The sequence below is a fragment of the Oryzias latipes genome, chromosome 21 (genome assembly GCF_002234675.1).
Source record: "Oryzias latipes chromosome 21, ASM223467v1".
In the NCBI taxonomy this organism is placed as follows: domain Eukaryota; kingdom Metazoa; phylum Chordata; class Actinopteri; order Beloniformes; family Adrianichthyidae; genus Oryzias; species Oryzias latipes.
The window spans coordinates 8,501,429-8,527,502 of NC_019879.2; the positions used below are offsets into that span (position 1 = coordinate 8,501,429).

Genomic DNA, 26,074 nt, shown 5'->3' on the forward strand with positions numbered 1-26,074 from the left:
AAAACTTTCTGTTGGGTTCGAATCAGCTTGAGAATATTAATAGGTAGTAAAGGTGGTGGGTCTCATTATCTTTGTTTGCATCTAGTTTTCAAACCCAACTTCACACTAAAATCACATCACTCAGGCTGGATGAGGCACGTATTATTAAAGTTTTGAGGCTTAGAGTATAGTGAGGTAAAATCCTCTGTCCTCATCTGCACTTTATACCGGATCAAATGTTTGGTAGATGATTGAATCACAGCAACATAATTGGTTAGGATAGGAGAGGTACCTAGAGCCAGAGATTTCACTTAGCTGCAGAGCCCACAGAAGTCCAAATGACACAGGCATGCACATGAGCGCCTGGCAATGCAAGCATGGCAGACATGGAACAGCAACAGCAGTGGAGCCGCGAATCACAGGCTGCCTCACACCAGGATACAGTTTGTGATACATGGCCCAAAACAGGACAACATGGGCATGCAATAATTGATAATTTGGTCAAAGTTAAGAATACTACAGCCAATGGATCTGAACATTGATTTAAGCATCTTGTAAATTATTTTGGATAACATGTTTAGGGTTATTATTCATTTCTTTAGCTTTCACTTTCGGGTCAAGAGCTCTAAGTGAAGCATCCATATTTTATGCCAGCGTATCAACAACTGTATTGCAAAAAACATGATTTTATGGCGATATCAACACATATCCCTACACATAGCAGGAACACACACAAAAAAAAACCAGGCAGAAACAACAAAAAAGAGGCTACATGACAGGCAGTTTCCTGTGACTCTAAAGGGACTGAGTTGCACACTGAGGGTATCAGGGTTCGGTAAAATGACAACATTTTCTAGGCTGTATTAATTACCTTTGTTGTTGGAGATGCCATAGTCAAAGCCCTGTGCTCCATTTGAAGTAGTTGCTCTGTTGAAAGCTTGAACTGAAAAAGGGCTAGGCGGTGGGGTCTGGTTCCCATGCTCCAGCAATGCTTGTTCTGCAAAACATTTGAAGCATTTATTGTTTCACTCTGTGTCCCAAAAGAATCCACCGGTCGCAAGACGTGTCTTACCGTCGTCGTGACGGAGGTACTGGTTTCCACCGCGATCTCTGGCCAGTGACCAGGCCTCTCCTTCATCGCTCTCACAGAACTCTACAACACTGTTCTTATCCAGCTGCACCCAGGTTCCCTCAGAGTTAACCACCTGATGCACAAACAATGCTCTTTATCCATAATAACAAGTGCACAGTCCAAAACCATTCACAGCCGTTTCCATTATTCACCTGCTCATTATTCAGCTTAGTGATACACAAGCAAGAAAAGCAGCATCCACAGAAGATCCAAAACATGCAAATGCCGAGCAAGTTCAACTTACACCAAAGTCACAGGAGTAGAACTCAAACTGCTTTAACAAATCGCAGACAGCTGAACAAAACTGAAGTTGAAATAAAACATTTTTAAAAACTGTTCTTGAAAAGTAAATGCATGAAGTTGGATTTTCCTCGTTGTGGAAAAACAGAGGGGTGGAAATATTAGTATTTGCAGACAGCAGCTCCAACATCCACACTATCAACCAGAGGCTCAGGAAACTACTGAACAGCATGGCACACCGCATCAGCCAATGAGAGATCAGAACCAAAGACTGAGCGGCCCAACACCAACATGTCGAAATGTGTGAGTTTTAGTGGAGAATTACACAGCTGTTACAACGCCAAGAATAATACAGTCAAGGCACAGAGAGGCTACATCATTCTGCAGTTAGATTTCTAAGAAAAAGTCCCAAAGAAAGTGGAAAATCATGCCCTGAAACTGATATAAATTCATCCACAAACTAAAATTAGTAGGAAAAGAAGAGGTTAATAGTCCTCAAAAGGAGAAAAGTAGAAAAACGCACATTCACGCCCAGAAAGCAACTTGTATTGACCAAAAGTGTCATTGCATATTAGGCCAAAATTACTAAATTACTTTTAAAAAAAAGGAAAAAGAAAAAGGTATGTTTCTGCTACATAACATTATCCAATAAATATTGCTACAGCCATAGAAAAAAACAGTGGATTATTTGGGGTGAGTGCGTACCTCGCCTATGGCCTTGACCTTGTTGCCAAGAACTAACATTCCAATGGGGATACCCCTAAGGTTAGGGCAGCTTCTGATGTTGTGACCAGAGGGGCCAGTCTTCACTACCTTATAAAGCCCCGGGCCGCCACCCTGCCCTGTCCTGCTCTGCACCCGAATGGGGGCCTCGTGAGTTGGGCAGCTGCTCACCTCCTTTACCTTCTCCTCCGACTGGCCCCTGGCTTCCTGCAAAAGTAAAGGGCACGAGTTACAGTCAGGTTAGACCAATCAAAACTGGTTCTCAAGGGTGAACACAACTGAGCCAATAGGTGTTGACGAATTAATGACTTAAGAAAATAAATTATTTAGGTTTCACTATAAACATTATTTTTTGGCAAGTAATAACCACTTAAGAGAGTGGTCTGTAACCATTGACTGTATATGAAAACTTGACTGAGTGACCCCTCCCCATTGGCATTCCAAACAGGAAGTTCTCACTGGCTCTACAGAGAAATAAATGGCCATTACTCGTTCTGCTTAGCAGAATAACAATTTTTTCTGTTATACCTCTATTAACAAGTTCTTGTAATCTTATTTTTTGTGATAGTTTTTCTGTATTACAAGTTTTCAACTTCTAAACTTATTGATCAGATGCATCAATAAAAGCATGTGGCCTCCATCAAACGTTTGACAGACGTCCTGTAGCCCGCTTTCAATTGGTAGGGGTGAGGACTTCAAACAAGCTCTTTCCTGATTGGTGAGAGTGGTTGTAATTGTAACAACGACCTCTCTCACCGATTTGGACCAACAACTGCTTATTGGCACCGTCTGGTTCCAACATGGTGGCGTGTAGTCCATTACAAGAAAAATGGACTCCAACGAATTGAATTCATTTCGTTGGAGCCAGTTTTTACGGGTGACGTCACACTCACTGTCTGACGTGGTAACTGAACCCAAACTGTTTGGCTGGAAGACAGCATTTCAGCTAACTGGTCTACAGCCACACCCTTGATGGGTTTGGTATAGATATAAGTAAACATATATAAATAGTAACTACACATACCTGCAGCATTTTGTATGCAAAACCAAAAAAACCTCATCTGACACGTATTTTACCCAAGAACACTTTGGTTTAGCACAAACTCAAACAACAACCCCTTTTTTTTATTTTAAAATTATTTTTAAGGATACATGCATTTACATAAATACAGAACCATAATGTAAACAACAGGCCTGTCTCCCAGAAACTCATGCAACAGGTTGTCATATTCCATGCAATTCACAAGTTAGAACGTCTTTCTAAATAAAATCTTTGCCAAAATCTACACAGATGTACACCAATGTACAAACAACCATGCAGCTACAGCTGGACCTCTCACAACTGAAATGCACAATATGGAAAGACAACAAAGTTACAGGGCGCTCAAAAGGACAAGTGGGATTCAAATACACTAAGAGCAAGTAAAACTACTAATCCCGCCTTTCCACAACTCACCTGAGGTGGGAGAATAGTTAATGGGGTCCAAGACAAAAAGCCGATTTCCCTGACTCCTTGGCTGGCATTAAAGACATTCTGACCAACAAATTGCAAGACAGTCAAGAAACAGCAGACCACTCAGAGGTGACGACAAAGAAGCAAAGGGGGAAAGTGAACCCATTTTTTTGGAAGCACAAAAAGGTTTGGATTTTCCGGAAGAGGAGCTGGTTTGAGAACAAAGGAGGATTGAATATTTAGTGCCGAGTTATAAAGACCCTTTGAACACTAATGAAAAAGCTTGAAATACGCTTTGAGTAAAAGTCATGCCATTGATATATTTGACCAGTCTTTAAAAAGGTTAAAAAAGTGAACTGCCCTGAAGCAAATTCACCTCTACTAGATTTATCTAAAAATATTTTTCCCCAAATCCAGGTACAAATTCCCAAATAAACAAACCAAAAAAAAAAAGTCTTCCAAAAAAAAACTTCCCCACATGGATGATGCAGTGTGTCATGCTGTTCAGACAGATACCTTACATGGAAGCCTCCTACCAAGCATTCCAATACAGAGTTGGAATTAATGAACAGTGGTACAACTAGTGGACTGGCGACTGCTTCCTGTCTACCATTGTCACCAACGCAAAATATTTTTTTTATTTCTGTTTTGCTAACCCTTCACAGCAAAAAGCCCCACAATTCACACTTTTGATTTAGCTTCAGTAGCGATCCCCAATCCTTGCCCAAAGTTGCATTTTACATGGAAACACTGGATGGCACCCCCTTGTGGTTACAGTACCTTGCAGTGCCTGCTAGTTCTAGGTGGTCACCCATACAAAGACTAACTGGGCCTAACTCTGCTTAGCAGCTGAGATCAGACGTCTCCAGGGTGGCACAGCAACACATTTTAACAATAATCAGAAGGGGTGTAACAATTCATTTTAACGATTCATATCATAATCTGTGGTTGACGATACAATTCACAGTCGACGTTGGTTCATTTTGAATGATCCGATTCACTGACCTAAAATGGATCCAGGACATCTGCAGCCAAAAATTTAACCAATGTGACTCAGAGAGAAATACCTGGATAACTGAACAGTGCGGGTGAAGTTTTCCAGACTCCTTGCAAGACAATCAAGTGTAAATTAACCCAACAACAAAAACATTAAAAAGGTTTTCTGTGGTGTACTTGGTCTGCGGTACATCTTACATAATTTTTCTAATGGGTTAAATATGGATACAAACAAACAAGTAAAATTAATGGCAAATCCAATCATTTTTTAGTTACAATAAAGTCCAGCTCAATCTTGTTTTTCCACATTAAAATAAACAGAACATTATTAGAACGTTCTACCACACTGTGCTCAAAATTTTTCTGGCTCATTTGCTCCAACTTTTAATCTTGGAGGTGTAATTATAAAAAGGTGTAATCATCTCCAACTCCGGGTCCCACTTCACAGTGGGGGGACACTCATTGTCAGAAAATCTCCGGGTTCTGCCGTAATGCATCTTGGGATATGGACAGCATAGAAGGATACACAAGAGCAATCCTTGAAATTGGGAAAAAAGAGGGCCGTATTCATTGGCCGCTGAGTTTGGACAGCACTTGTTGCGGAGCTGTTGACTACAAATGCAGCCCAGGAAGAATGCTGCCCTCGAATTTGGAGACACCCTTTGTGTTTCCACACATTGGACTGTAATGCTGGACTGATCACTTTACAGTCACTAATCTTTACGTTATAGTAAAATAAACCTAAAGTGCCTAAATCCAAATGGTATTTTCTGATATTGATTATAATAGGTCGATTCAATTAACAGCTTGCCTCAGATCGATTTGGTTGGATTGTAGGAATACAAATATTTCATTAGGTCGATAAATTGTTACACCCCTAATGAACTGTTAAAAAGTTCTACTCAACTGTTAGCCATTTTTTTGATAAGCAACAAGACACCAGTGCTCTTTTGTGTTTACGTCCTAGTCTCATGAGAAGCTCATCCGCTGAGATGAAGCATTTTAGTCTTCAGAATTAGCGTAACGATCAAAGGTTCAGCTGCTTCGCCTCTTCAGAGACCGCCAGTGAGGCTTTCAAACTCGAGGCTGCCCAGATGGAGATTTCATGCAAGAGACCAACAACATGCTTCATAGATGTTTGTGCAGTGAATGCCAAACACCAGTTCTTCCTCAAAACGCTGGCATGGTTACACACAGATGACTTTGTCTTCAAATGGACAGATCAGAGAGCTTTTGGCTCAACAATCTACTCAGGAGACCTTCAGGTACTTACGTCTGCTGGGACCAGCAAGGTCCTGCCCAGGTGCTGATTATAAGACAGGCACCAGGCTTCTGTGTACCCATTCATGTTAGGAACATACTTCTTTACAGTCTCATCATTGAGCCTGAGCCACACACCGTCATCATTGTGGATCTAAGGGGAAAACAAGCAACAGAGCAGAGCACACCCACGCTGTCCTGTTACTACGGACGAAAACAGAAGGTTGGCAACTAAGACACAAAGTCAAAACCACTGCGGCTGCAGGAAAGTTTCAGGTGGAAAAACTACCGGTTCCATCAGGATGCGCATTTTCTCCATTTAATGACCATCACATTTTTATATTTACTGAAAAAAGGCCAAATCAATCTTTTTTTTTTTGGAAAGCAGTTTGTTTTTTTGTTGCATGGAAGTGAGCACAGAGATCTTCTCTGATCCATTCTAAAATTCTTCAGCTGCAGAGGAAGAGTTTTTTTTTCCTTAAAGACGCACTCCGATCATCTTTTAATCCATTTAAAGAGCATTCCTGGTGGTCTTTAATTATGATTATGCCATTTGTAGTGAAAGGAAAAGAAAAAAAACTGTCATACATAGTTTCTGAAGAGCGGCAGGAATTTAATACAAATTCACCTCAAATTGTAGACAGGACCCTCGGTGTGGAGCAACCCCGCCCCCACTTCCCCACCCCTTTGCCAAGAGCTCGGAGCAGGGAGCTTGTAGCCCTCCCAACATGTATTTTTACGTCACATATAAGCAATTTTTTTTTATAAACAGATTTTTTTTCTGCTCCTGATTCACAACAAGTGGAGTAAAGAAATACTCAGAAATTTATTTTTAAGCTTAAATTTCTTTACATATGTCCTCCATCATCACAAGCATGCCACAAGAACATGTTCAAAACATAAAATAAACAATTTTCCTTGGAGTGGATCTTTAAATTCTCACATTACCATTCTGAGTCCGTCTCCCATATGGTTCAATAACAAGCGATTGAATACGAGAGAAATAATAAAATCTGTTGAAAATAGCATTTTACTCTTCTAAATCAAACAAACTAAAATAGCTGCTAAAGTTAAAAGAAAGAGATGTTTGAAAAGTTAGTTATAATTTTTGAAATGAGAACTCTTTGTGTAGAACATTTGAAACGTGTCCTAAATGATCCTAATTGTTTATATTGACCTCAAAAAACTTGAGTTTCAAATCTCAAACACGGCGCATTGAGCCTGAAATGTCACTAATAGCCCTTTAATGAGAAAAGTCCTAAAACTTTCGTGCAGCCTCAGATTGCTTTTAAAAGACTTGCAAACAAGAAATATAAAAGTCATAAAGCACTGATCTTTAAAGAAAATCATATCATTAGATACATAAAAATGACATCATCTATGTTAAGCTGGAGAAATTCTGTCTACACAATGCAAAGAGGAAGAAATTGAGAAATACAGTGAAAATGAGAGCGAGTCTTCCAGCTTTTACATTTTCTGTCAGGTCTTTCATCAATTACCTCGTCAATGAAAGTGATGGTGCCATTGACATGCACTATGCCTATCTGTTCACTCTGCAGGGAGGGGTGACTACGCACACGCAGGCCTGCGCTGTCCTTGGACACAAATTTGCGGACCTGAGAGAAGTAAAAGGAAGATGGAGACAGTGAACGGCTGGAGCAAAGAGCAGAAGCTGAAGCTGAAACTAGAGTAGCAGAACAGGAGAGGCTGTGAGAACAAGAGGGCATGCGTTGACCAACACCAGAGGCTTGACGAAAGGACAGTTTAGACCTCGGTCTTATAGAGGGAAAATCTGGATAAATTATGATTTCCTTTCACTCTGAAGAATGAAAAAAAAAAGCATTCAAGTTTTTAAGATTAAAGAGACACTTAAGATGCACATGATGCTGCTTGTTTCCCCGACCCTGACAGCAGAACTAAATTACAAAAGTCTAAGAAAATGCTGACACCGATGTGCCTACTGGCAGTCTGATGCATGTTCTTTAATTAAATAACAACTCTCTCAGACTCAGGCTCTAAATTATAGCTCAAAACTCAGGAACCCAGTACAGCAGTTATCTGCACACCATAAACAAGCACACTCTCAGTCATCCATCCTTCTGTTCAGCTTGCCTGGAAATACTTCATTTATGTGCAAAAAATGTATTTTTTGACTGTAGTTTAGTCTACATAACCTTATAGTAACATTTGTTTGATTTGTCAAGATAATATTCAAAAAGAAAATGGAATACAATTTAAACATATAGAAACCGAGCTTCATAAATTGAAGAGAACTCTGCATTTGACTGCATAAGGACAAAACAACCTTTTTATGGTCAGTGTTTTTGTTGCGACTGTGAGCTTGCACAGATGTAATCTTAGATGATGTGTGCAATGTAATTTGCAATTGTGAATAATTTTGTCTTAAAGTCTTGTGCATACCTGTATCTTGGGAAGATCAAGTGGCAGAAAAGCTCACCTTGCTGGGCTGAGGTTCAGCTTTTGGTTTGACCATCTGCGTTCCAGGTGGGATCATGCCTTTGGGAGGGTCTTTCACTTCCACCTCTAAACCAGCATCTTGAATAAGATTTTGAAAAAATTAGTTTTGAGATCTTCGAAAAAAAGGGTTCACTATGGGATGTTAAGCCTGACACTGGGAACACACAGGGAATCTGACGCTTGAGCGTGCATTGCAGAGAGTGGTGTGAACCTAGCTTAATACAACAAACAAGGATAAAGAAAGGGTGACGTAAGTGAGACACAGGTGTGTCGTACGGACTTTTTTTTCCTTTTTTTCAACCACCAAAAACCTGTGGACTGCAAGAGGAGCCTGTAAACGATGATCACATAATAAGTGCTGCATAAGGACGAAATTACATTTTATGGTCTGTGTTTTTGCTAGGACTGCAAGCTTGCGGGCTTCTTGTGTGCAGCCTGGCTGTTAGCAATTAAGAAATTAGACAGTGTTGTTTGTGTGGGACTCCTACAAGTGTCCAATGAGTACTTGTGTATCATCTGCACACTATCCGTACGGCGGACTTGGAGTCAGTACTTGCACCTTAATAGCGACTAGAATATGGCTTTGGAGCACCGTACGACAGAGGCAACTATACATCCTAAGTACCTGCAACTTACATTTTCTTTACAATTACCACACGCATGACAACAGTACGTTCCAGTTTCATGATTTCCCTTAAAGGTGACTGTACGAACCTCAAGAGAACTAAATGCAAGAAACACCTGTGCTCGCCTTAAGATGCAGCCACTTCTGGCTACGACCCTCCACAGGCCCGGACAACCCAAAACCCCACAGCACCCGTAGGGGCCAACCCCCATAGGGTGCATATGACTTAGGCTTAGCTGATATTTGTTTACGTAACCGTGAGAGAAGAGAAGTACCAATTTCAATGCCATCGATTGTGACGTGGATGGTGTAGAGCCCCACAGCTCCTGGAGTCCAGTTGGCGCTGTAGGTTCCGTCGGTGTTGGCACGGATCAGCATGTTCTCACTGGGTCTTTAGAGGAAAGATCAATAGGTTTAATTGCTGCCCCTTTGAGGTTTGTTGTAGGTCTGTAAGGTCTCAATTACCTCTTTGGGGTGGGGGAGGCAAAGCGCAGCTCCTCAAAGGAATAGTTTTCGTAAGCCTGAAGAGGACAAAGAAGAATACTTCTAATCTGGAGAAATGTACACCGGTAGTTTTATTTCAAAACATAAATCCTTTCTCTTAATTTACATATATGCTAATTGAGTATTTCAAATTTGACATAACAAATGTAAATAAAATAGTCTTTGTTATTCAAAATATTTACAGAAAATTTGATAGAAACTCCAAGTTCTTTCAAAAACTTCTATAATACACTATAATATTTATACACCAATAAATTTGATAAACAGCTGGAACTTTTTTTGTAATATAACTTCACTTGCTCCAAAAAATGGATAAGCTGATTCATGAATTTTTCTAATGTAACATAATTTTGCACATATTATTAACTTTTGATACTTGACCAAATTTTGCTATGAAAATTCCTGAAACAGGGTTATGTCTATTTTACTGATGTAGTACTATTTTTTAATCATATCAATGACTTTTATAAGTAACATAATCTGCATATATTTTGGATTCTTCATTGCCATGTTGATTTCTAAAAGTTATTTTTTACAAAATAATTTAAGTAATTCATCTTTGTCATGTGCTTTCTAGGAAACGAATAATGATAAATCGTGTAATAAAATGGTTACAGTAGAATAGGGGTGGGATTATATAAGTTCGCTTCCTTCCACTCCCTTTCAAGCAATATTTAATTTTATGTCTAATTATTCCAAGTTTGATTAGTTATTGTATGAATGTATAACTGATGATTGTATTGTTTTTGTGTATTTTGCTTTGTGTATCATTTGATTGCTTGAAATAAACCATTTCAAATCAAAATCAAAAAATGTGAAGTGAAAGAAGCAGCAGCTTCAATGCTCACCTTCATCATTGTGATGGCAATGTATCGTGCCTCTTTCACGATCATGGGTTCATACGTCGCCTCCAACTTCGGCACCGGTAAACCTCCGTAGGTCAGGTCCGGGCCAGTGGAAGAAGGCGAGGAGCTTCCAGGAAGGCGCTGCAGCTTTTTCACATTATCTGGCTGCACGGATTTCTTCTGGGAAACTGGAACAGCCTTCACCTCCACCTGAACACGAGACGAGGTTAAAAACAGGTAGGAAAGATCTGGCAAATACAAAAAGGAACAGGAAGCAGTCATCATTACCTTCATGTTAGGAACATGCACCACGTCCCCATACTGGTCTTTGGTCTGAACAACCACAGTGGTCGGCCATCCACAGCGTATGTCGTCTTTGTTCAGGATCAAAGACGTTTTTTGAGGATCCGCATAAGAGTCTGGCTGCAACCATCTGACCAAGAGAAAATACAACAAGCAAATTCATTTGTTTTACTCAAGATCACGTTTTAGAAATTCCTATAAACACAAAACCTATAAAAGACAACAAGATGTCTGGCGTCGTGGCTGTTGTTGGGTTTCAAACCATGATCAGTGAAGAACTATTCCATTTTATAACCTTTCAACACCAGACGACAGATTTAGCGGATTTACAAGGATTGCTTGAAGAGAGGTAAGCTACGTTTACATCCCCCAGGGCAACGAGAGTTCAAGCAACCACTTCCAATGAAAAGTGTATGTAAATGCTCGTATATGAGCGTTTTGGGCTTTCGCTCTTCCGTTCATGCAAGTTTCTACGACGGTTTTCGGGCTCATTGTACAAAACGAATGGCCATTAAACACGAGTTGTAAGTTAAACCAGGTTGAACTTTTACCAATCAGGTACCCTGGTAGTAGCGTATCGATGGAGTTCCGTTTACATCACAGAAGTGGCAACCATTTGTAAATTGATCATGACGGAAAAATTATTAATTACAGTTTGAGTTCGAACAGAATTCTATGATGCCAAGTCTGTCATATATATCGGAAGAGAGGTGTGAAAGAAAAAGCCTGGAGGACGATTCATGAGCTTTGACATTTCGCACCAAGCCTCTTCCCACTGTAAGTGGCAGACGTGCTAGTATCGGATAGGGTCAGTCAATCAATCAATCAATCACTATTTGTACAGCACCTTTCATCCTATGTATGTAGAGCACCATGTCTTTAACATAAAAAGAAAAAGATTGAAAAAAACTGGTTAAAACTGTAAAGTCGCAAAACCAATCAAACAATAACCCCCCCCCCAACACAAACATAATCATCATAATCATAATAGCTCATCAAAGCGTTACTAGTTAAAAAACAAGAACATATTAACCCATATATAATCTACACACATTTATAATGCATTAAGTGTAAAAGTGACAATATACAACAATGTATATTGTCACATAAAATGAACAAAAAAACACTCATACAAAAAAGGTAATTGAACGAATATGTAAAATCTAAGTTGAAAAGATGTGTTTTTAATTTGCATTAAAAAATCCAATGAGGTATAAACTTTCAGATCCTCAGGTAAGTTGTTCCAGAGGTGAGGACCAAGGAACTGGAAAGAAGCTTCATCATGAGTCTTCCTTCTAATAGCGGGTACCAATAATAGGAGCAGTACCTGAGGATCTGAGAGCTCTGTGTGGTTTATAAGATTGAAGAAGATCTGATAAACAAGACCTAACCCATTAAGATATCTCAAAACAACAAGTCGTATCTTAAAATCCATCCCGTAGCTGAGCCCAGTGGGAAAACCGAATGCTAAACGCGGGTTTAGTTGTTCTTGAACGCGCATCACGTTCCCGGTGTGAACGTAGCTTCACATGTTTTTTAGGTGATGCAACATTCTAAATGGTTGTGTTTAGCCCTTCCATAAAGAACTTTTGTAAGATGTTCATATCACTCCTGAGGTTTAATAGGACAAACATACCTGGCCAGACGCCCACCACTTGAGTTCTGTACACACATGATGAAGTCCTCCAGGAACGAATGCTCGTTGGTTTGCAAGTGCAGGGGCAGGTTCCCCTCCAGAGCCTCCATGATGGTAGGAGAGTGAGACAAGGCCAGGCCCTTCCCCAGAATCCCTGAGTGTGCTTTGCAAACCTGGGGAGGAAGATGGGGGGGGTGAGGACTTTGTCATTTCAAGACAACTAGTTCATTCTCGAGACTAAAGTAAACCTGAAGTGAGGCCTCCTCAAGAATCTCAAGATCCTCCTCCAATTCATTGCCTAGAAATAAAAATAACAAATGCATAATAAATGTTTCAAAAAATGTACAATCTTTCCTAAATAACTGATTTCGTCTTACCAATGGGGAGAGCCAGGTCTTTCTTCATTAGAGCTGCAGCACAAACACTTCCCAGATAAGCCAACTCTTTCTCCAACTGGATGATCCCCTAAAAATGCAGGAACAACAGGCATGACTCGTGTGGCCAAACGCTGGAGAAGAAGCCTCTTCAGATGAAGAGCGTCCATTACCTCATCAACACCGGGATTGAATTCATAACCCACAGCCACACATTTAAACCCATAGAAGGAAGCTTTCTCATCTTTCACGTAATCAGAGGCCGTTTCCAGTGAGAACAGGACTTCATTTCCTTTGCAGAGAAGAATGAAAACGCATTAAGGAATGTAAAAAGAGACAGCTGGCAGAATTCAGTTTCTGAAAATGTATCAACTGCCAGGAGTTGAGCATCATTCAATGTTCCTACTTTCAAAAACAAAGCACTCAGGTCAATGGTTCACCAACATTTTTTTGAGCAACTTTATTAGCAGCATCCACGCACCATTAGACAGCTGGTTGCTAAATATTATGCTTTATTATTGTTATGGTGTGGGAACAACTGTCACGATAAATCTATATTTGGAGTAAAGACTACAGATTTTCCTGGTCTGTTAAATGCAGCTATTTTATTTCGACGATAAAGGCTTTTCTTCTGTTTCCTCACTGGCTCATTTCTGCCAAGAGAAACTTTCCAAATACCTTTGTTTTTTGTTTTTATGCTGCTAGATTAAAAGTTCAAATTCAGCAGTCAGCACAGCCGCTTTCAGAAAGTAGTGGGTGTATTTTTTTGGGGCGACTTGATGTGAATCAAGAATGATCCAGATGTGGTTGAGAGAATCCAGTAGATTTCCTTTTAGAAAAGTTGTAGGTTGTATTTATTTCTGCGACCCGGTACCAGTTGGGGGGCCGCTGATTTAGGGTATGAAAGTTGGATTAAAGTTAGATGTGTTGCCTGCAACAACCACTTTATGCTTCACAGGAATTACTATGGTTAGACTGCAAGTAAAGAACCTGATTTAAAACAGAACTGTCTGTTTCCTCCATTTCTAGTTGTTTTTTTATTTGCCTTTTCGGCTTTATATATAGAGGGTTTTCTTCCACATAAAAAAACCTCAAACCCTGCTGTCTTCAGGTGAAAATCTAGACTAAATATATATTACAGGATCTGGAGAAGTTTTACACAAATAGATATAAGAACTAAGGTGATAACGTGGCAAATGGTATGATTTGAAACTACTTCTATAAAAAGGCAGAGACGGAAACAAAACAACTTTAGGTGGAAAAAGCCTACGCTAACTGCCTTTCTTACCTGGCAGCACGAGAACGGTGGTGGGCCACCCTGTGGAACCCGAGAACTTTTTCAGTTCTGTCCAGGTGTTGATGGTGTCATGGATTAAACGTTTTCCTCCCAGGTTGGACAGGTGGAGCGTGCGGCTGGGAATGAGCAGACGGAGGACATCCTCTGGCTGAGCAGTACCACACTGTGGGTCAAACTCAATGGTGGTCCACCGAACACAGTCTGGGAATGATACCTGCGAAAGAGTCAGGAGCAATGGGATAGAAATGAAAAAAAAAAAACAGCCATAAGATCCCTTAACCCAGTTACTTCTCCCCATTGACTGTGTAGGAGAATTGGACTGAGTGACTCTTCCTCTTTAATTTCCAAACAGGAAGTACCTGCTGGTCCGAAGAAGCCAAAATCCTATAAACTTCTCCTGAGCCATTACTCAGTCAGTCATTCTATTTGTCAGAATAGCCATTCTTGCTCTGTTACCTTTTTAACAAGTTCTTGTTAATCCGGATTTTTTTTTCATACTTTTCTTTATTCTTTTTTTTCTATTCTTTTTTCTTTCAAGTAATAAACTGATCAATCAGATGCCACAATAAAATTATGTGGTCTCACACCCAACGCTTAAAATGCTTGATTGATACCATTTGTTTCGCCTGCTTTCTAGTGGTACGGGTGTGGACTTCCAACAAGCTCATTCCTGATTGGAGAGAGTGGTTGCAATAGTAAAAATGACCTCTCTGACCGACTTGGACCAACCACTTCTTACTGGTGTCATCCATACCGCAAAGAAAGGTGACTAAAAATTGACTTTTTTGGTTGAAACCATTGTCCATGGATGACGTCACGCTCACTCCATCCAGTTCTCATGTAAAGTCAATGGTTCTACCCAGCTGGTCAACATGGCAAAGAGCATGTTACCCTGTATTGAGTGACACTGGCTTGCTTGTAGGGATGGTCGCTCTCGATCACAGAGTAGTGGTTGGAGGTGGTGCAGGCAGACAGGCCCTGTTCAGGCTGGTTTCCGGTGGTGCTGTCAGTTGACTGATTGGGGTTAAAAGTGGGTGGGGCGTACTTTTGGTTCAGAGAAGAGACAGCAGGGAGCAGTTCTTGAACAAGTCCAAAAACTTCAACAGCAGCCTAGCAGAAGAGGGAGGGGAAACATTATCACACGACAAGCCGTTTTTACTATGAGAAAAAAAGTTCACAACTCTCCTTTAGTCTTCGTACCTTTGGCACAGATGCAGCAACTGGGCCGATGTAGGCCAGAATCAGGGGCAAGAGCATAGAAAACAGACTGGAAGAGCTTAACAGCTCAGGAATATCGTCCGCTTAAAGAGAAAGGACCAAATTATTATTTCAGATATCTGAGAAATGACTTGGCTTTAAAATATATGCTTAATGTTCATACCATCAACTGCAAAAGCTCTGTGGAGGAGGTCTTTTGCAGCTCTGACTACAGCACTGACTACAGACAGAGCCCTGCTACAATTTTTGTCCTCCTCATTGGCTTTGCTCAGCAGCTGAGACTGCAGATCTCCGTCATACTCACTCCTTCGGCAGAAGGAATATCTCCGGTCAAATTTGTAAAAGATAACAAAAAAAATTCAAAAGTATTTGAAAATGCTTACCTGTAGTAGAGGATCTGAGGAATCTGACCTCGGGTCTGGTTGGTCCCGTTGCTACTTAAGCTGCAGGTGCTGAAGGTGAAGGACACACCATCAGAGCACTGCACCGTGGTCATACCTCCATCACCGTTTGCCGTCCTGCTCCCGTAGTTTCGCAGTCGGACGGCATACTTCACCCCTTCCTGCAACAGGCAGTATTCACTTAGACGGGCTGCTCCTGGTGACATTCACCAGGCTGGTGGAAGGGTTCTTACTCACTTTGAGTGGTACAGCCTTGTCCAGGCGGATCTCAGCAATGTCACTGGGGGAATCATCTGTGCTGTAGGTGCTCTTCACAAGCTCCAGTGACGTCCACCTGTGAGAATGCGCCGAGTCCCCCGGGTGTTCTGTCTGAGCCTGAAGGACAGAAAAAAAAAAAATTCTATAACTGAACCAAAGCAAGCCACAAAACAGACGGAGACAAAAAAATATATACGATCACCAGCACTTACATCATCAGCCAGCACCTCCAGTTCATACTCATGGATGCCACCGCCCCCGTAGACGCAGACGCCCACCAGGACAACCCCTGGCTTGTCCACGGTCAGACAGATGGCATCTGGGGAGCCGTTGCCTGTGTTCCAACTGCGGCCCTGGCTTGTTTTGGTGAAGCGGTTGGGTGATGCTTTCACAGAGTGGAGTGAGTTGAGTCCATCGATCTAATGAACAGGGACATAGTGAGAACCACAGCAGATAGGTAGCGTATTTTTCCGACTATACGTCACTCCAGATTATAAATCACAGCAGCCAAAAAAGGCACGGTAAAGAAGAAAACAATTAGATACAAATCGCACTTTTACGAGAAATGTAGCTAACAAGAGACAGGAACAAACATTTTATATTGAAAGGAAAATAATGATAACAGAATAATAATACTAATAGACTGAATATCTGCATGCTTCACTACCGTAACAAATTGATGATTTTTATGCTTTGTGAAACATTGGGGGAATCTAGTATATTAGCACAACATATGAACAATTTTTTCAGACAAATAGAGCATAAAAAACATGCTAAGAAGTCAACTAAACTCTTTATATCACTTTAAATCACTAAATCTGTTGAATTCTTCATCCTCTGTGTTGCTTTGGAACAATTCAACCAAGGCCAGTGTAAGACTGAGCAGCACTTCTTCTGCATTGCTGTCTGTAGCAAATAGTGACACAAACCTACAGTACCCTCTTGTGGTTGTTATTAATAAAAAAAAACACACACATAGAAGTTGCTCTAGAGCAGTGTTTTTCAACCTTTTCTGAGCCACGGCACACTTTAACCTTAAAAAAAATCCCGCGGCACACCGGCATCCAAAAATTTAAAAAAAAGAAGGAGAAACTCATAGTCTGTATTGATCTACAGCCCCTCCACAATCTCACATGCATTTTTGAGATAATTGTTGCAGAAAAAGCTGGAAACTGCAGCTGTTTTTTTCTAAAAGATTCAATAAAAGTTAAGTTAGAAGATTTAAAAATAGTTTGATGTGTGTTCGTTGGTTTCATACGGAGCCCGTGTCCTGACATTAAGATATAAAAATATATCTTGTTCCCACAGATTAATTATCTTGTTCCCACAGGTTATTATGTCGTTCGCACGAAATACTATTCCGTTCCCACAAGATATTATTGCGTTCCCTCAAAATACTATTCCGTTCCCTCGAAATGATTAACTCGTGCGAAGACCAATGGTTGGCCGCAAAGCATTCTGGGAAACGTGACGTACTGCCATTGTTGTTATGCTACAAGCTAAAGGTAAGTGCTTTCGGCGAAGCAGCCATCTTAATATGATATTTTTCAGATTTTCATCGAGACAATAACAGATCGACCATTCTTGCTTTTATTTTTACCCTTATTGAATGCTCACAGACACACGGAAGTAGCGGCAGGAAGCGGCTTTTGCAGCAAGATGACTGAGGGTGTACCACAGATCATCATCATGTGAATGAACGTGAATACGATGGATGCTTTGTGCTTTTTGAAATAAATAAATCTGTTTTCTAAACATCCTCCGTGTCTTCAATGCAATGTAATGAGACACACACAGACAGAAATGTGAAGGTATCTGCTGTAAATCTATGACGTAAATTAATAACAGGATCAATGATCGGCTATTCAGTTAGCATGTATCCTTATATCCTTCGAATGTAAAGCGACTGACTGCTAAAGTTAATAAAAGACAAGTCCTGAATATTATTATTCCTGTTCGACCCTAAACTACAATATCAGCTGTCTGACAACAGACCAGCCAGTTGCCCAAATGCCGGCATACATCAGAGAGCTCTGCGGCGGAGCTAGTAGTAGCCTAGCAGGAGCTATCTTATGACAAAGCTGCCTAGTTATCATAAATCTATTGATATTTTTCTTATATTCATTGAGACGGTAATAAAGTGATCATTTTTGTTTTTCATGTTCCTTTTTTGAACGAATATGGGTCACAGAGACACGGAAGTTACCGCTGAAAGCGGCTTTTTTTGCCGGCGTACATAGAGCATATCCGCGTGAATGACTTATCATGACGTGAATAATTACTGCGTTCGAACGGATTAATTATTGCGTTCGAACGACATAATTATTGCGTTCGCACGAGTTAATCATTTCGAGGGAACGGAATAGTATTTTGAGGGAACGGAATAGTATCTTGTGGGAACGGAATAGTATTTCGTGCAAACGACATAATAACCTGTGGGAACAAGATATTAATCTGTGGGAACAAGATATATTTTTATATCTTAATGTCAGGACACGGGCTCAGTAGTTTCAAGACGTTTAACAACAGATCTCCGTATGCGCTGTCACTCTCACAACCCAATGCATCATGGGAGATGTAGTGCATAAAACGGCCGGAGATCGGTTTTCGGAGCTTCATTGTTTTGTTCACTTGTTCCACGGTCTGATACCGGATTCTGTGGAAAGCAACAGCGCAAAAGACGAGCTTTAGCTGGTATTTTTGTTAGAACTGAGCGACTTTACGAGCTAAATCGGGACAAGGAAGTGAAGACTTTAACCACTTCTGATTGGTCAGACTGATGACATGTGATTAAGCCCCTCAAGAATGATTGGTGGAGACAGTCAAAGGAACGGGACTTTTTCCAAACACAGCCGGAGCTGCAGCTGAATCGTGGTACGGTCATTCTTATCAAAATGTCTTTAATAAAATAGAAAAAATAGACGCAAAGAAAAAGTATTTTACGATCTTTTATATTCCTAACTCCTCAGTGTTTTATCAGGGCCTGTTTGGATGAACACAGAGCTGAAATCCTGGAGATGGGAAATGTTTTTAGATCAGTTATTGAGGGCAATTTTCCACGGCACACTTGACCATCTCCCACGGCACACTAGTGTGCCGCGGCACACTGGTTGAAAAACACTGCTCTAGAGTACCCACCCCCCCAGCCAAACTTTGCAAATAATAGCAACGTAAACTCAGAAAAATACTATACTATTGGTTAAACACACTAGTTAAATGAGAATATTGAACAAAGAACAACCTAAATGCAACAAATTTGAGCTTATATCATTTTTTTGTTTTGTCCAATAACCCAACAAAAGGAGAAAGCCAGCGATGACCAGTCCTAAAAACATAAAATGTCCTCCTCTTGGCGTTTTATATTCAAAACTGTCAGTTACTATTCATACCAGACTAATGACTTCAGAGTCAGACACAGATGTAGAGAGACCCATCCAGATACTCAAGGGAGGAGAGAGCCGTTTCCCTGACAACAGACTGGGAACAAACGGGGGTCTGGAGGGCTGCTGTGAAATCAAGTTTCTATGGTAACAGGAGTCCCAATTGCAGCACAGTGTGTTATGATAATTCAATTAAAATGCGCTAGGGGGAGGATGAGAGACATCTGGCACTCCCACTTTGTGACTCAGCATACTATAAGGACAACAAACAAAATCGTGCTCTGCACAATATGGCATCTGGAGCTGAAAAAGATACCTTAGTGATAAGAAAGCTTTTAGCAAAAGATTGTACAGATAGATCCCATTAGCAACCAAAGGAGTTTTAACATTGAGGTACTCAGTGTAGTTTCTGCACGTTATGAATGTTGTGTGTTTGTGTGGAAAATCTGTGTGAATAAGCTAACCTCAGATCCCAAAGCAGAAGCTGTTAGCTCTGAAACGATGGAGGCCAGCAGACCACAGGTGTTTGAGACCAGGTGGGGAGAGAAAAGCTCCAACTCCTTCCTCAAACTCTTTCTGACGGGCAGCACCACAATCACCAGCATCTTCTCAAGCACTTCGCGGAAACTGGTCATGCCCATTAGGTTCTCCTCCGTCTAAGAGAATCAGAAACACCACAGTGCAGAGTACTTAATGAACAGAATATTCAAATCTGTTCAAATAAAATGATAATGTCAAATTTTCCGTTATTTATTTTATTATCTAAAGCTACGTTCACCTCACCCTCGGCAAAGCGCGATTAAACGACCACTTTGAATGAAAAGTCTACGTAAACATGCGTTTCCGGCTTTCCAATCATTTTTGGGATCTACGTACAAAATGCACAGCCAGTGATTGTGCGTTACAAGTTAAACTAGGCAAAATTTTGACCCACAGGGGACTCTGATTTGATAGTGACGTATGAATGGCGTTCCCATGTAGTTTCTGGGAGTACCAACCATTTGAAAATTGATCACGGAGGAGAAATTCCTTTTTGTGTATATCGGAATAGAGCTGTGCTGTGAAAGAAAAAGTCTGGAGCAAGATTTGTACCACTTTGACATTTCACAGCAAGCCTTTTCCAACTGTAGGTGGTGTACACGCACTAATAAATAGAAGAAAAAGAAAGAAAAAGAGGCCCCTCCATGCGTATCCAGTGTGAACACCATGGGTAAAACACATGTTCAACATGTCACGTTTCGCTCGTCGTGTGCGTGTGAACGTAGCATAACACATTTGTGTTTACTGACTGACCACACATATTATAATGTTGTTGAATTGAAAGGCTAGCAGCCAACTAACATGACTTAGCTTCTCCATATGAGCCACTAGTAAAGGGAAGCGGTGAGCAAGGGCGGAGTCGTTCTCGGTGCTGACTTGTTTGACCAGTGAACGCAGCAGCACTTCTCCATCGTATGCAATAGGCAAGATGGAAGTCAGCTTGACGGAGGTGTTGCACAGAGCTGACATCACAGCTGCCAGAAGACGACTGCTCGATGTGCGGAAATTGGCTTCGGCAATGTCCTGAAACACAAAGACAGAAACGTTTTAAACATGCGAGTCTTCTGAAATTCTAGAGACCACACATCTTTTGTGAAATCGTTTTACCTGATCCAAGCAGTTGAGCAGATCACAGAGGCAAGCCCACTGCAGTGCTGGAGTCGGATAGAAGGAGTGAAAGCATGCGGTGAAGGTGTTGTGGCATTCCTGCAGCACGGCTTCCAGCAGTGTGAGAGGCTGAGACAAGTAGCCCTGAGGGTCGTTGTCCAGTTTGGTCAGACAGTTGTCCATGCCTTCGGACAGAATCTTCTTCAGCAAACTGCGTGTCTTTCCCACACATTCTGCCAGCTTACTGGACTCCTCCACCACAGCCTTAGTGCTGGCTAGAAACCATCAGAAGACAGACACTTTATATCCACAGTAATCTTTTGTTTATATATTCTATACCAAGTAACCTAAAAAAAGGCTTTAATGTATCGGAAATTGTGTTTGTCCATGTAAAACATCTGGAGCTGAAAGTACAATTTCCTCATAACAAATCAAACAGGTTGGCGCGCCTACCAGCGATTGGAAAGATCTCACAGATGTAGACCCTGAGCAGGCGGAGGCAGCATGTGCCAACAAAGCGCAACCTCTCCAGGTCTAGCAGGGTGGCTGTGTACTGGAAACCCTTCAGGCCTCGCAGCTCCTCAACCCCCAAAACCAAAGTGGTCCAACTCCAATGGAGGACACTGAGCAGAGACTCGAAACACTCCTACGGGAGGCATTCAGAGCCATGAGCAGCAACGTAAAGACAGACCAAAAAAAAAGGAGGAGTTACTCACCACTGAGACTGTACGTGCGAAAGAGCGTTTGAGGATGTGGACCGGTTCACTCGTCTGTTGTTTCCCTTTGGACGCATTCCCATCGTTTGAAGGAAGCCTAAAGTCAAGAAGCGTTGAAATATTTTATCATCAAAGAAAAACTGTTTTTTTTTGCTTTAAAACCTTTAAATACATGTATAAAAATTTGCTTACCTATAAAGTAATTGAGGGATTTGACCCGCATTAACATCTGTACCATTGTTTGACTTCTTGGAGCTTTTAAACTGAAAGACCACACTGGAAAAAAAAAAAAAAAACAGAAGAAGACACAATCAAAGAATGATCTTATAAGAGAAATAAAGTGACTGGTAGTTCTGTTTGCTAATAGAAACAAATCTATGTATTTTGAGAATATTTGTTTAATTTGTAAACTGCTAAGTTTTACCCGTCATCAGTTGTGATTGTAGCCTGTCCATGGGAGCCACAGTCACTGCTGGGACCAGAGACCCGGGCCCACGCCACGTACCACCATCCCAGCTGAAGCAGCACCGGCTCATCAAACATCATGGCATATTTCTCTCTACAAAATGAAATATCATTTATCAACAACTGTCAATTATTTTGATGATGGTTTCAGAATAACAAGGTGTGGATGAGGAGTTTACCTGGCAGCGCAGTCGTAAGCCAGAACGTCTGTCTCAGCCAGCAAATCACCATCTGTCTCATGATCGCCCCCATCAGGTCCCAGTTCAAACAGCTACACAATATTACCAATTTTGAAAAAAAGTTTTATAATTCATGTATGTATATATATATATATATATATATATATATATATATATATATATATATATATATATACATACATATAGATACACACACACACACATTTATTTGAACCCTTGTGCTATCTTGTGGGGTCCAGATAACCCCAGTCCCAACGTTGATGTGCCTTGGAGGCACGTTAACAGATAAATATTTCTTCAAAGTTAAAATTCCTACTAAAACTTGATTTTTGTACACATTAATAAGAATTTGGTGCATTTTTATTATCTTGTTTATATTTTTCACCACAATTTCCAATTAATAAAATTGAATACGTTTTCCTTTAATGCCATTTCTAGCTTTTCGCAACAGAAAAACTGCTTTGCTGCTTGTTTTTTTTTCTAAATGTTAGCATTAAAAAATCTACCAATTCCAGCACAAAAACCCTAAAGATCCAGTTTTACAAATTAGCAATATGGGCGTTAGAGAAAAAAATATAAAGCAAAACAATTCATAAATTTGTGAGACTATTAAAGGACTGCTCACCTTGATCTTGGCAGTGTACTCCCCACGTCCTCCAAACAAACCCAAACCACCCAGCAGGATGTCTGCGTCCGCGCAGAAGCGTATCGCCTCCACAGAGTGCGCCGAGTAACCCCAACCACCGCCGTGGCCTGCAAGGTCGCACATTAACAGAAGCTTAGCACACTGCAAAGACGCTCAGGTGTTTCTTCATGTAACTAGAGATAATTCAATTATAATATTTGAGACCATTATATATTTGTCCATAAATGTACATTAACTTTAAATAAGCCTCTGCTTCTTTACTGATTTTACACTCAAAAAGTATAAAATTCCCTTACTCTCAAATCGGTTCACCACGCTGTAGTCCTCTTTGGAGTAAACTTTCATCACTGCCTGGGTTTCTTCTTCAGCGTTCGATATGCCCATTTTCAGTTCCTGCATGGCTGCCAGCGTGTCCAAGCAGCCTTAAAGGTTGTTTTTTTTTTTAAGAAAATGATGGTTAAGCTTTTAAAACACTCTACTGAAGGCATCAAGTCTTAATCCAATAATCGTCTAACATTAATGAAAAGATAAGATGTGAAGACATGAAAAGAAATAAAATATTTCCACAAACGATCGGAACACCCTTTAAAGCCTGCAATAATACATTTACATTGTTTTTCTTTGTTACAAGAAAATAGAAAAAATTTTACCATAAATCATGAGTTACTGGGTTGAATGTATTGGAATTCAAAATTACCAAGAATGTGCAGGGCTCCATGCGAGCGCGTCGTGGTTGCATGTGATCCTGAGGGCAATGCGAGCTCTGGACTGAGAATGCTGCAGCGATCCTGCAGATCTGTCACGGAGGGCATCCGGGCATCGGCTATCACAGCATTGTAGCACCACATCTCCCTCGAGGCAGGCAGGAACCTTCAAGATATATAAAACATTAGTAAAATTGTGCACAAATTTGAATACAGCATTTTGCTAATTAAGTCGATGAAATAATAAGAGGTAGTGGTCTTGTGTCACCTCCATATGACGTCATAAACTGGATCCAAACAAAGGCCGAAGCCCTGCAGATCCTCCTGCTCAGAGTCATTGAAGGTTCTGCAGCTGCCATCCAGTTTGTTGATGAGCAAACACTTAAACGGAGGTGGTTCCGACACGAAGGAGGGAACCAGCCCGATGATGTGTTTGCTGGCAAAGATTTCTGACGTAGCAAGGACATGAGAGTTGATGAGAGCCTCGTCGATCCGCAGGAACGTCTGGTCTCCGCTGGCACCGATCCAGGTTGCCTTTCGTCCGTATTTTGCTCCAATGTTGGGCATCGGGGATGGCTTGGCGTTCCAGTAGGGCATGTCGAGGATGGGTCTGCCTAACTGCCCTTTCTGAGAAGTGATGGAACATTTGGACCCAATTAGAAAAGATGATGTCAAACAGATAATATGCATGTTTTTAAATTGTTACTGTATTTTCCACGCTATGAATGGTCTATTTTCCAAATTTTGTCATTTATCACCCATGTGCTATCTTGTGGGGTCCAGATGACCCCGCTCCCAACGTTAACGTGCCTCCAAGGCACGTTAACGTTGGGAGCCCACAACGTCTGGACCCCACAAGATAGCACAAGGGATAAGCTGGGCTTCCACGTTCAAAAGTCCAGCGTTCATGCATCGCTACAATTAAGGCTTTCAAGTGCACCTTATAGTGCAGACAGCACCGTATAGATGTCAACAACTTCTTACCGAGAAACTACCAAATGTGAAGACCTGCCCGTCCATGAGGAGGACCACCGTGTGGTTGCTGCCTGCTGTGACTTGGATACTTGGACCTGGAAGAGCCTGCACTAGAGTCGGAGAACCCCTGAAAGAAAAACATTTCAATTAAGAGGTTAAGAAAGGACAACTTTAGTCCCGAAAGTTCAAAAAGATCAAAGTCCCTGGTACCTGGAGTTGACGTCTCCGTGTCCAAGCTGTCCATGTTGGCCGTATCCAAACGTGTAGACATCACCGTTCTCCATCAGCACCACTGGACAAAAACATAACCACTACTGTAGTTCTGCGAAATTCTTTGAATCAAATCTTGTCTTCTTATGTCTAAAGAACCTACCTGAGTGATGAAACCCACAGCTGACCTGCACAGCCCGCAGCTCGCAGTCAAACCTCACCGTCCCAGGCGGGTAGGTGGTAATTTTGCTGGCGTCTTTCTCCCCACGTTCACTGCTGCCATCTACAAAACAAGCGTCAGCATTAACATGTGTGAGGAGAAAGTTGAGACGTGCCTAAAGTTTGAGACCGCTGAGGAGGAAGTCTCAGCACAATCCTGAAAAACAGCTGGAGGGGAAAAATAGCCTCAAAAAAGAAGGAGGGATAAAGGGGAAACGATGCTGGAAAGGAAAAAAGGCAATATTAGCTCTGCAGCAAAGAAGCTTTAGGTAAAAAGTTGGATTATTACTGTAAGACAGTTTTGCAAAGGATTTGACATCCTTATTCTTTAATACGTTACACTTTTTTCTTATCCAGGAAAAGACTGGAAGATGGTGCAGTGGACAAGGTGACTCAAATCTAGTTTAAATCTATCTATAAACATGAGCATCACTTCTCATTTGACTGGGACTCTGAAAATTTCAGTCATTTCTGCAGCAGAAGTCAGGTGAAGAAGAAAAATATCAAATCTTCCCAGTGGGTAAACAGTGAATACCTTACACACCAAAGCTTTGAACTGCAGAGTGAAAAGTTCAGCACACAACTCTCAAACATTAGTACAAACATGTTCGGTTATGAACACAAAGTCTTTTTGGGGATCTTTTCAGAAACCACTGATGCTCACTGAGCTGGTTCTTAATGTTTTCATTTCATAGAGACTTGTATAGAAAGCACCTTTTTGTTCATGACAAAAGTTAACACAGCTGAACGTCAATCAGAATTTTTTTTGTCTCCAGAGAACATTTTGAACGTTTATGTTGCAGTTTCTGAAAGGATATTAAAATAATGACTTTTGTAGTAGAATATAGATCAGATAGGCAGCAGATGATCCCCACTTTAAGAAAGATCAGGGAGATCATTTGAGACACCTGTGTTTCAACAGCTTTTCTTGGGAATTTTGTGATAAAAGCTTCCTAATGGAGGTGTGACAGTTGGTCTCGGTGCGTTTCCTGCCTTACAGGATTACTGGAGTTGCTTTAGAAAGAACAGAAATGCTTTTTCTTGGTAAAATAAACTTTTTTTAACAGTATAAAAGTCTAAAGAAAATAACAAAAATACTTAAATTGTGTTTAAATGCCTGAATTTAAAAAAACTAAATACAAATGAGACGATTTAGTTTAAGATCATCTCAAAACTATAAAATTAATGTT

The 26,074-nt window shown here is 40.9% G+C and overlaps 1 protein-coding gene across 18 annotated transcripts in view; it reads right to left on the reverse strand.

The window, feature by feature from the left end:
* mycbp2 (MYC binding protein 2, E3 ubiquitin protein ligase) overlaps nucleotides 1–26,074 on the reverse strand; it is an 80,478-nt gene that overhangs the window by 22,514 nt on the left and 31,890 nt on the right. For 9 of the 18 annotated variants that reach the window (XM_023950833.1, XM_023950827.1, XM_023950830.1 and 6 more), the window contains 37 exons: nucleotides 24,829–24,948; nucleotides 24,666–24,747; nucleotides 24,465–24,582; nucleotides 23,749–24,107; nucleotides 23,474–23,646; nucleotides 23,073–23,198; nucleotides 22,756–22,883; nucleotides 22,110–22,201; nucleotides 21,890–22,024; nucleotides 21,658–21,741; nucleotides 21,466–21,562; nucleotides 21,203–21,395; nucleotides 20,750–21,024; nucleotides 20,444–20,665; nucleotides 19,567–19,758; nucleotides 15,935–16,141; nucleotides 15,702–15,839; nucleotides 15,447–15,625; nucleotides 15,227–15,369; nucleotides 15,046–15,146; nucleotides 14,737–14,955; nucleotides 13,837–14,059; nucleotides 12,722–12,840; nucleotides 12,552–12,639; nucleotides 12,423–12,472; nucleotides 12,175–12,347; nucleotides 10,524–10,668; nucleotides 10,239–10,445; nucleotides 9,352–9,407; nucleotides 9,162–9,277; nucleotides 8,242–8,339; nucleotides 7,283–7,399; nucleotides 5,797–5,937; nucleotides 3,531–3,608; nucleotides 2,057–2,281; nucleotides 1,052–1,184; nucleotides 851–976 (listed from right to left, as the gene is read on the reverse strand). In XM_023950833.1, coding sequence (XP_023806601.1) covers nucleotides 851–976; nucleotides 1,052–1,184; nucleotides 2,057–2,281; nucleotides 3,531–3,608; nucleotides 5,797–5,937; nucleotides 7,283–7,399; nucleotides 8,242–8,339; nucleotides 9,162–9,277; nucleotides 9,352–9,407; nucleotides 10,239–10,445; nucleotides 10,524–10,668; nucleotides 12,175–12,347; nucleotides 12,423–12,472; nucleotides 12,552–12,639; nucleotides 12,722–12,840; nucleotides 13,837–14,059; nucleotides 14,737–14,955; nucleotides 15,046–15,146; nucleotides 15,227–15,369; nucleotides 15,447–15,625; nucleotides 15,702–15,839; nucleotides 15,935–16,141; nucleotides 19,567–19,758; nucleotides 20,444–20,665; nucleotides 20,750–21,024; nucleotides 21,203–21,395; nucleotides 21,466–21,562; nucleotides 21,658–21,741; nucleotides 21,890–22,024; nucleotides 22,110–22,201; nucleotides 22,756–22,883; nucleotides 23,073–23,198; nucleotides 23,474–23,646; nucleotides 23,749–24,107; nucleotides 24,465–24,582; nucleotides 24,666–24,747; nucleotides 24,829–24,948 — 5,478 coding nt within the window. The remainder of the gene's footprint in view (nucleotides 1–850; nucleotides 977–1,051; nucleotides 1,185–2,056; nucleotides 2,282–3,530; nucleotides 3,609–5,796; nucleotides 5,938–7,282; nucleotides 7,400–8,241; nucleotides 8,340–9,161; nucleotides 9,278–9,351; nucleotides 9,408–10,238; nucleotides 10,446–10,523; nucleotides 10,669–12,174; nucleotides 12,348–12,422; nucleotides 12,473–12,551; nucleotides 12,640–12,721; nucleotides 12,841–13,836; nucleotides 14,060–14,736; nucleotides 14,956–15,045; nucleotides 15,147–15,226; nucleotides 15,370–15,446; nucleotides 15,626–15,701; nucleotides 15,840–15,934; nucleotides 16,142–19,566; nucleotides 19,759–20,443; nucleotides 20,666–20,749; nucleotides 21,025–21,202; nucleotides 21,396–21,465; nucleotides 21,563–21,657; nucleotides 21,742–21,889; nucleotides 22,025–22,109; nucleotides 22,202–22,755; nucleotides 22,884–23,072; nucleotides 23,199–23,473; nucleotides 23,647–23,748; nucleotides 24,108–24,464; nucleotides 24,583–24,665; nucleotides 24,748–24,828; nucleotides 24,949–26,074) is intronic. The other 9 variants (XM_023950828.1, XM_023950840.1, XM_023950838.1 and 6 more) reach the window with 7 other exon arrangements.